General features: G+C 50.9%; 2 protein-coding genes across 3 annotated transcripts in view; one reads left to right on the top strand and one right to left on the bottom strand.

Annotated features, from left to right (window-relative positions):
- Positions 1–2884: 2884 nt before the first annotated feature.
- Positions 2885–5871, bottom strand: LY6G6F (lymphocyte antigen 6 complex, locus G6F). Its single transcript, XM_010833319.1, has 6 exons — positions 5787–5871; positions 4962–5291; positions 4614–4877; positions 3549–3704; positions 3343–3409; positions 2885–3207 (listed from the first exon to the last, which is right to left on the bottom strand). Exons 1-6 carry the CDS (start codon positions 5842–5844, stop codon positions 3183–3185), a joined length of 900 nt encoding a protein of 299 aa, XP_010831621.1. The 5' UTR covers positions 5845–5871; the 3' UTR covers positions 2885–3182.
- Positions 5872–8671: 2800 nt separating this feature from the next.
- Positions 8672–9142, top strand: part of ABHD16A (abhydrolase domain containing 16A) — a 12493-nt gene continuing 12022 nt past the window's right edge. For both annotated transcript variants that reach the window (XM_010833318.1, XM_010833317.1), the window contains exon 1: positions 8672–8863. In XM_010833318.1, coding sequence (XP_010831620.1) covers positions 8732–8863 — 132 coding nt within the window. In that variant the 5' untranslated portion in view covers positions 8672–8731. The remainder of the gene's footprint in view (positions 8864–9142) is intronic.

Genomic DNA, 9142 nt, shown 5'->3' with positions numbered 1-9142 from the left:
GGGACAGGGAGCAGGGTAGGGCGGTGGTGGTGGCAGGGGTTTGTGAAGGAGCCTGAGAGCTAGGGGTAGGGGGTTGAGGGAGAGGGTGCTGACCTATGCCCAGGAGAGAGCTGTAGTGGGTTTGGAAAGAAGAGCTACTAGGAATGGTCTCGGGCCAGCCTGATGAGGTGGAATAAGAAAGATTTCCTTTCAAAGGCATTTGAGAATAACTGTCTCTTCCTTGTGGCATCTTTGACAAGCCTCTGTCTCCCCTGACCCTTACCTCACCTCTTGCTTCCTTGCTGGGCACCTTGGTCAATGTTAATTCCTATTTTCTCATCCGACTCAGCACCATCTGTTTAGTTTCTTCACTGGCACCCCCTCCTGGCTCCAGCCCGGCTTTTGTGTCATTCTCTGTGTTCACCTCTGATTCCCTTGGCTTCTGTTCATATCTGTGTATTTCTCGCATGCTCCCTGTATCCCTCGTGCCTCTCTGCCTTTTCCTTTTCGTGCGTGGTCTCCACTCCCTTCTCTGTCTCTTTTTCTACTTGCGTCTGCTTCTCCCTCCATTTCGCCACCCCCTTTTCCCCACTTTGTGTATCACCTCTGTCTGTGCAGCCCATTCCTGAATCTGGGCTGGGCCTCTCACCTGTCCTGTCTGCCTCTCCTCCCTGACGGATCTCCACGGACTCCACAGGTCTTGCCGCCTCCCTGGCCCAGAGACAGCTCCGCTGTTACACCTGCAACTTTGTCAAGCCCTGCTACCCTGTTGCCACCAAGTGTCAGGAGGATGAAGTTTGTGGCATCAGTATTGGTACATCAGGTAGGAGGACTCTGGTCTGATGGATGTTCCCTAGGTCTTCCCCACTGCTATCCAATCCTGCCTTTCGTGGGACCCCACGGCCCTTGCCTCCTTCCTGCCCAGCCTCAGCTCTCCCCTCCCCCAACCACCTCTGTCCCATAGAAAAGAGTGAGGTCATCGAGCGGAAGGGCTGCCTCCCAAGGGCCGAGTGCTCCCTGCAGGGCCACACCACCTACTGGTCCCGCTCCTACACTCTTCGACACCACTGCTGCGAGCAGGACCTGTGCAACTTGGCTACCACGCCGCGCCAGCTCCCCAGCCTCCTCCTCATCACCCTGCTTGTCCTCCTGGCCAGCTTCACCTGGGGAGGCCACCAGCCTCCAGTTCAAGACTCCTCCACTGTCACTGCGGCCCTGGCAACACCTACACAGAGATCTTTGGAGATCTGCCCAAGAACCTGACTGTGTACAGAGATCTCAGATCCGTGGGCCCAACACCTTCACAGGCCCCTCCCCAAACCTGATTCCTCCAGGCATTGCTCCAGCCCCTAGCTGTCCAGAGGAACGTTCCCAGAGCCCAGCCCCATAAAGAAGATGTGCCCTAAATCCTTGGTCTTTTCTAGATGCTTGTTTCTGATGCATTCTGTAATCCCCAGCTCTCTGGCAAGACAGGTGTTTGAAGGAGCTGTGGGTCCCAGGCAAGGGAATGGAAGGAGCATCAAGTGTGATGAGGAAGAGAGTCCTGCTAGGAAAGATTAATTTGGTAGATCAAGAAGGAAGGTTTGGGGAACTATGAAGAGTAAATGTAATAAAAGTACTATCTGGAAGTTCAGTAACACTGCTGTGTGTGTGTGTGTGCGTGTACCTGTGCAGGCACGCGTGCTATCTCTAACAGCAAGGTAGAGCTGCTTAGCAGGTTGGGCAGGGGTGCTGGCACCTGAACCACGACTTTCACTTCATCCTCCATCTGTCGTTGGCATCCTCCTTCTTGCCAATAGCTTACTTAAGCCACTGCAGCGTAAAGGTTTTTAGGTGATACCTCCAAGAACTCTTTTCTCCAGTGAAGCCCAAGCTTGAGCAGATTTCAAAGGGGCCCTCGTGGAGTGGTGGGTGAGGGTGTGGCTGAGAGGCCAGCTCCATGCTGCCTGAGACTAGGAGCACCAGCACCCTCTCCCATTCCACAAGCCCAGACTTGTCGTTCACTCATCATCCAACACGCAGGGCCCAGTTACACACCCCACCAGGGAATTCACCCACCCACCGCTGTGGACACTCCCTCTGCCCAGGGAGATAGCTTGTGTGTGACTCGTGGGGCCCCCAGGATGTCAGGGTGATAAGCTGTGCCCTGCTCCGGATGCCACAGGATAAGGAGGGGGAGCGCCTACTATAAGGAGGGAACCGTGGGGTGGCGGCTGGGCAAGGGCACCCCCCGCCCGTCCTGACTCCATCCCCTCCTCTTCCATATGAGGAAGTCTGGCGTCTGATTAGAGGTGCTGATTCTCTCTCAATTTCTTCTTTGTGAGGATGAGATGGCAATGAGGATCTGGCTTAATTTGGAGGTAAGTCTTCTTTCCATTCTTCTGTCCTTCAATCCTCTTTCTTTATACTTCCAATTTTCCTCTCTCTCTCTCTCCATCTCTTCCCTTTTCCTGTGACTTGTGCCTCTTTCCTTCCCTCTTCTTCAGTTTCTACCGTTTGTCCTTCGGTACCCCCATAACTGATTCTCTACTGCTAACTCACTTCAGTCATGTCTGACTCTGTGCGACCCCATAGACGGCAGCCCACCAGGCTCCCCTGTCCCTGGGATTCTCCAGGCGAGAACACTGGAGTGGGGTGCCATTTCCTTCTCCAATGCATGAAAGTGAAAAGTGAAAGTGAAGTTGCTCAGTCGTGTCCGACTGTTAGCGACCCCATGGACTGCAGCCTACCAGGCTCCTCCGCCCGTGGGATTTTCTAGGCAAGAGTACTGGAGTGGGGTGCCATTGCCTTCTCCAAACTGATTCTCTACCACTGCTCAAGTCTCTGGATTCCTGTCTCCTTTCTTCCCATCCTCACCTCTCCCCAGCCCCTGCCAGTTACCCCAGGCTCCCCTGAACTCTATGGTACTGCAGGCTCAGGGCCACCCCTCCACTGGCTACAGCGAGACAGGAAACCACACCCTTTCATAAGTGACATCATGGAATAATGCTTCTTCTTTCCTTCAGCCCCCAGCCCCTTAACACACACACATACACTCATATACACACACTCTCACAGACATACACAGCTTGGCTGGAGACCAACCGGACTGTGAAATAGCACTCCAAGCCCCTCCCCCCTTGCCAAGCTTTTTTCGTGAATCCTTCAGGTGCCAGATGGCCAGGGAGTCAGCAGGTCACACTTCCTAGCAGATGTCCTCGAGATCACCTGGTTTTAGGGGCAGGTGGGCTGTCGGTTTTGCAAAGCAGAAAGACAGATTAAGGATACTTCCATCCTCCACATCCTCGGGAACCAGCATCCCATCCCCACCCCAACTTCAGTCTCCTCCGAGATTTAAGCCTCTGCCCCCTAGTATCTCCTCACCTGAGATGGGCCAAATGGATGTTCTCATAGACCTGGATCTCGGGTTTGAACTGAGGAAACGAAGCATCTGGAGAGAAAAAGCCATATGAAGTGCAGCAGAGAAGTCACCAGGTGACTCAGAGCTATCTTCCTTATCCCACCTTCTCCCCTAGAGAAGGATAGAGAGGTGAGATATGAGTCCACCCTTCTGGGAAGGAGGGACTCACTTCTGTGTTGAGCCCCCTGGGCCCTCTGCCTCCAGAGCATGATGCCAAGGACCACAATGGTGAACCCCTGACCCACTGTGAGCAACAGTGTCAGGATCCAGGCCACATCCCAGTCTGCGGAAGGGGCACAGAGGGCAGGGGAGGCATCTGTGGAGGCTGCAGTTAAGGGCAGGACAAGAGGGATTAGGAGGGAGGCTGGGAGGGGAGTCTGTCCCTTGTGTCCCAAACAGAGGCTTTCCCCCATAATTTGGTGGGTTTTTCCAAAACAAGACTTCCTTGCCCCCACTATCCACTACCCCACTTAGCCTCTCACCCTGACCTCATGAACCAACATTGATATTGAATGGTGATGCCCCCACAGGCTACACACAGACGGCTAACTTTGGGTTGAACCATCAACCATAACTCTGATTTTTTTCCTCATGCCCTACACAGTAATTCACCCTTTTAAGAAAATAAGAACGTGCCTTCTGTTTATTCATTCTTCCATTCATCTACTCCACAGGCATTCGCTGAGTGCCCCCCACATGCCAGACCCCAGATTAGGTGCTGAGGACGCAAAGGGAAATAAAATCCCATCACTGCCCTTTGCTTACCAAAATAATGGCCATTTGCTCCTCCCTCCTGCCTTGTGAATGGGTTATTCTACATCCAATAGCATTCTTTCTCTGTATAATGGACTTTTATTGTAAAACAATTATATATTTTTTCTCCTCCTGCCTCCACCATCAATGGGCCATTATAACATCGGTGCATATATCCTTTCTTCAACAAACAACTGCCCCAGCAGTACTTCTTACTTTCTTCCTTTCTGCTAAGGGCTATTCCACAAAAATCATAGATTATCCACCAGAATTCTTCTTCTCCCTGTTGGCTTATGGTCTGTCCGATGAGAAATCTGGCTTAACCAACCCCCTTTTCTGTTATGGATTCAATCGAGAAAAGAAAAATAGCCCTCCTCCTACAGGCAGTGGAGGAAAATAACAGCCAATAACAGATTCCCTAACTAGCAGTAGGGGATGTGTTGGAGGCAAAACTCCCTTCCCTTATTGTCACTCAGTTCACCTGCCAGGCTAAAGCTGATCCCTTTGTTCTGAGGCACAAGGCAGCGGATGATTCCTGGTTTACGTGCCCTGGGCTCAGGAAGCCCCTCCCCAGGACACACCAAGAGCAGGGTAGCCCCATCACCCCAGAAGGACTGCACATCCCCCTTCATAGGACCCTTCCCCTCCTGCCAGGTCACAGAGTCCAGGCTCCGGGCAGGGACCACAGAACACAGGAGGACAGAGCAGGAAGATCCATCTGCAGCCCTCGCAGAGAACTGGGATCCTGGAGGGAGAGAGGGACTGCTCAGTTCTTTGTCTGGACTTCCCTGGCTCCCAGCAGCCCCTGGTCTGCAGGCCCCCCACTCACCTCTGAGCACGGAGACGTCATACACCCTCCAGTTCTGGTACCTGTAGCGCTGACCCAGCACGGCACACCAGTACCACCCGGCGTCTCCTGCCTTGGACCCTTCCAGCCACAAAGAGTAGTTTCCCAGCAGTGTGAGCCTGGATTCTCTTCTGGGCTTCCCAGGGTCTCGGGAGGGCCTGGCCACTTGGACGTGGGCCACTAAAGCAGTGGAGGAGCCTGCTGCCGGGCTGTGGAACCAGGACAGGAATTCGTCCCCATTCAGGGCAGGTGGTGAAGGACATGGCAGCTCTAGTGCCTCCCCCAAGACCACATAGATGGCCTGGATGCTGTCTGTGGGGAGGGGGCAGTGTGAGACCAGAGACCTCCATCAGGTCAGCGATCCCACCCCTCCACCTCCCACCCCTGGCTTCCTCCCTTCTGGGGTCCCCCAGCACTAGGCCTGACTGTGAGCTCCTTTCTCAAGTGACAGCTACAAAAAAGCGAGACGGAGAGAAGAGGATAAGGCTTTCCCCACCTCTCCTCCAGTGAATGCGGGGATCTGAGGGCAGGAGGGCGAAGGCTGGAATAGCCAACAAATGCCCGTATCCCTTCCTTTCACTTTTCCTTTTCTGAATGAGCATTTACGTGTCCGCTCTTATTTTCTAAAGGTGCCTGATCTGGACCCTCATTGACTCTGAATCTTTCCTAATATTAGAGGCAGGGGGAGGTCAACGGGTAGATCTATCTTCGTGAGCCAAACACCTTCCCAGACCCCTAAGGAGAAACAGCAGCAGTCCCTCCCAACCCTGTGGAGAAGTGAAGAATCCCCCTACCCCTTCTCCTTACCTGTTTCAGCCTGGGGAAGCCCACATAGGAACAGAAGGAGGAGAAATAAGACAGCCATGGGGAGAGCTTACCAAGTTCTCTTGTCTGGGACCTGCTATTCCCAGGGAGGAAACAAAGCCCAGATAAAAGCCTATATTCCCTAGTCTGGAGTGACATGGGCCTCTGAGGGGGATGGGAATGCCGGGGAGATAAAGCCCAGCTGAATGTCCACTGGGAAAAAAGTAGCAACCACCTTTCCATGCCAAGAAAGGACCAGTTCAGGCCGCTCCAAGGATAATCTCCTCATGCTTCAGACTCCACATCGGCTGAAGAACTCAGATCAAAGACTCTCTGTGCTAAGAAGCCTGTGCAGGGACTTGCCTGGTAGTCCAGTGGCTGAGACTCCACACTCCCAATGCAGGGGGCCCAGGGTTCTATCCCTGGTCAGGGAACTAGATCCCACCTGCCGCAACGAAAGATCCTGCATGCCACAACTATTCATAAAAAAAATATCCTGCAACTAAGACTCAGTGCAGCCAAATAAATTAATTAATTAAAATAAATTTAAAAAGGACTTCCCTGGTGGTCTAGTGGTTAAGAATCTGCCTGCCAATTCAGGGGACATGGGTTTGACCCCTGGTTTGGTGGCTTAGTTGGTAGCCTGCCTGCAATGTCGGAGACCCATGTTCAATCCCTGGGTCAGGAAGATCCCCTGGAGCAGGAAATGGCAACGCACTCCAGTATCCTTGTCAGGAAAATCCTGTGGACAAGGCTACAGTCCATGAGATCACAAAGAGTTGGACAGGACTGAGTGAGTAACACTTATACTTTCTGGGAAGGTCCCGCATGCAGTGGGCTAACAGCCCATGGACACAACTACTGAGCCTGTGTTCTGGAGCCCATGCCCCGAAACAAGAGAAGCCTGTGTACTGCAATTAGAGAGTAGCCCCCTCTCACCGCAATTAGAGAAAGCCCTCATGCAGCAACAAAGACCCAGCACAGGCAAAAATAAATAAATAAATAAAAAGAAGTTTAATTATAAAAACAAAGAAATACTAAAAAATTTAAAAAAAAAAGAGAGAGAGAAAGCAGCAGCCTGTGCAGAAGGGGTCATGGCTGTCCACCTCCCATCAGTCTGAAAGTACATTCCGTGTTCTCGCCTCAAATTCAAGAGACTAGCCATGAGGGAAGAAGCTGAGTCTTCATGTTGGTTTCCAGGGAATCTAGCACAAGTCAGCATACTCAGTCAGAATTCCCTAAATGACTGAGAATGACTTCCTTTGTGGTTGCCTGGCACATTCCAGACTGCTTCTGAGCCCCTGATGAGTATATTAAGTCGTTACTCAAGGAGAATAGCAGGGGCCTAGAGAAATCACTGATTTACCCCTTTGCCCCAGAGAGGATTCTCTTAAGGTAGCTCTTCATATTTCTCTCATAGTGTCTTAATGTGTTATTTATTTTTAAAAGCTATTTTTGAGATTGTTTTTGATGAACTATTTCATACACACCAAATACTACATCTAACATACAACTGTACAATGGCTAAATAAACTGTGGTATATTCACATAACGATAGCAACAAGAATGAACAAGTCACAATGACACGCAACAAGGTTGAATCTCACAAACATGGGAGTAAAGTCCGAAACAAAGGGCATGTGCTGTATGATTCCACGTATATAAAGTTTGTTGTTGTTGCTTAGTCACTAAGTGATATTGGACTCTTTTGCGACCCCACGGACTGTGGCTCACCAGGCTCCTCTGTCCATGGGATTTCCCAGGCAAGATTACTGGAGTGGGTTGCCATTTCCTTCTCCAGGGGCTCTTCCTGACCCAGGGCTTCCCTGGTGGCTCAGGTGGTAAAGAGTCTGCCCGCAATGTGGGAGACCCGGGTTCAATCCCTGGGTGGGGAAGATCCTATGGACTGTCATCTACTAGGCTCCTCTGTCCATAGGATTCTCCAGGCAAAATGGAGTGGGTTGCCACACCCTCCTTGAGGGTATCTTCCCCATCCATGTTGCTTAAGTCTCCTGCATTGGCAGGCGGGTTCTTTACCACTAGCGCCACCTGGGAAGCCCAAATGAAGTAAGTCAGAAAGACAAGTACCATATGACATCTCTTACATGACACAAATGAATTTATCTATGAATCAGACTCACAGATATATTTAATTAGTGCACCTTTCTGTACATATGTTTACTACAATGAAAAGCTAAAGGGTTTATATATTAGGTAGGTGTAAGGTACAAAGAAAAAAAAAACAGTATACCTTTTGAGAAATAGAATATTACCCTTTCAGCCAACGATCCTCTATGCTGTGTAACAGTGTTATACATTTGCTCTTTATCTTTCACATAATTGATCATTGAATTTTATGTGTTTTTAAATTTTATACTGTGGTGTCATGTTGTATGCAATTATGGTTCTGAGAATTGTTCACGCTTAAGTGCGATAATTCATCCTTTTGTTTTTAACCAGTGTTTCACACATCTTAACGATACTGAATCTTCCTATTCATAACTATGGCGTAGCTATTTATTCAAGCTTTCGTTTACCTCTTTCAGTAAGTTCTGTAATTTGTTCCTAAAATCTTGCATTTCTTTTCTTAGATGTATTCCTAGATATCTTTTTTGTTGCTCTTTTCAAATGCTAATCTTACCCCTTGTTCTCACTGTCGCTCGAGAGTCTGCCGATATTAAGGGGCAGAAAAAAGTGACTTAACCATGTCTCATGATAGTTCTAACTCTCCACGATCAAAACGCCTCCAACTAATTTCTGACTACGGCTGCACCCGTAGCTCCAAATGCAGGAAACCCTGCTCAAGAAGCGCTGAAACTGTCTCAACTCGGCGCGAGGCGGAGCCGGTACGTGCTGACGTCAAGGGCACGCAACACCTTAGCGGCCCTGGGAGGGCGGGGCTGACAGGGGGACCTGCTGCTGGAAGAGCAGCGGCCCGGGCCGGGGCCATGGCGAAGCTGCTGAGCTGCGTCCTAGGCCCCCGGCTCTACAAAATCTACCGGGAAAGGGACTCTGAAAGGGCCCCGTCCAGCGTCCCTGGGACTCCAACTTCAGTCACTAACCCCCACTCCAGCTCCTGGGTGAGTCGATTCTCCCCTGGTTAAAAACATAGTACGGCCCAAACCCCTTTGCGGCCTTTGCTCCCCAGAAGCACCCATTATTGGAAATAGGGGGAGACTGCTTGTCCAGCCAGTTTTCCGCAAAGTCTGTGCTCTTTGTGCTTCCTGGGTTAAAGTCACGCCTGTGGACTGACCGCCTGCTTTACTGCTGTTTGCCAGTGCTTTCTCATTCCGACTGCCACTCCTAGCTTTTTCCTTTCGCGACCCCTCACCCTGCGCTTCGTGGTTCATGCCGTTCCC

Source organism: Bison bison, unplaced genomic scaffold (genome assembly GCF_000754665.1).
Source record: "Bison bison bison isolate TAMUID 2011002044 unplaced genomic scaffold, Bison_UMD1.0 scf7180017863415, whole genome shotgun sequence".
Classification (NCBI taxonomy): domain Eukaryota; kingdom Metazoa; phylum Chordata; class Mammalia; order Artiodactyla; family Bovidae; genus Bison; species Bison bison.
The sequence above is the reverse complement of the archived record's forward strand: the minus strand, read 5'-3'. Positions and strand labels throughout refer to the sequence as shown.

Bases quoted from the DNA above. Each gene is read 5' to 3' on its own strand.
- LY6G6F (XM_010833319.1), bottom strand. From the start codon at position 5,844: ATGGCTGTCTTATTTCTCCTCCTTCTGTTCCTATGTGGGCTTCCCCAG. The intron at 3,410-3,548 runs GTGAGTCCCTCC...TTTTCTCTCCAG, and splicing joins CCAGGGGGCTCAACACAGAA to ATGCTTCGTTTCCTCAGTTC. The intron at 3,208-3,342 runs GTGAGGAGATAC...CAAAACCGACAG, and splicing joins ATCCATTTGGCCCATCTCAG to CCCACCTGCCCCTAAAACCA.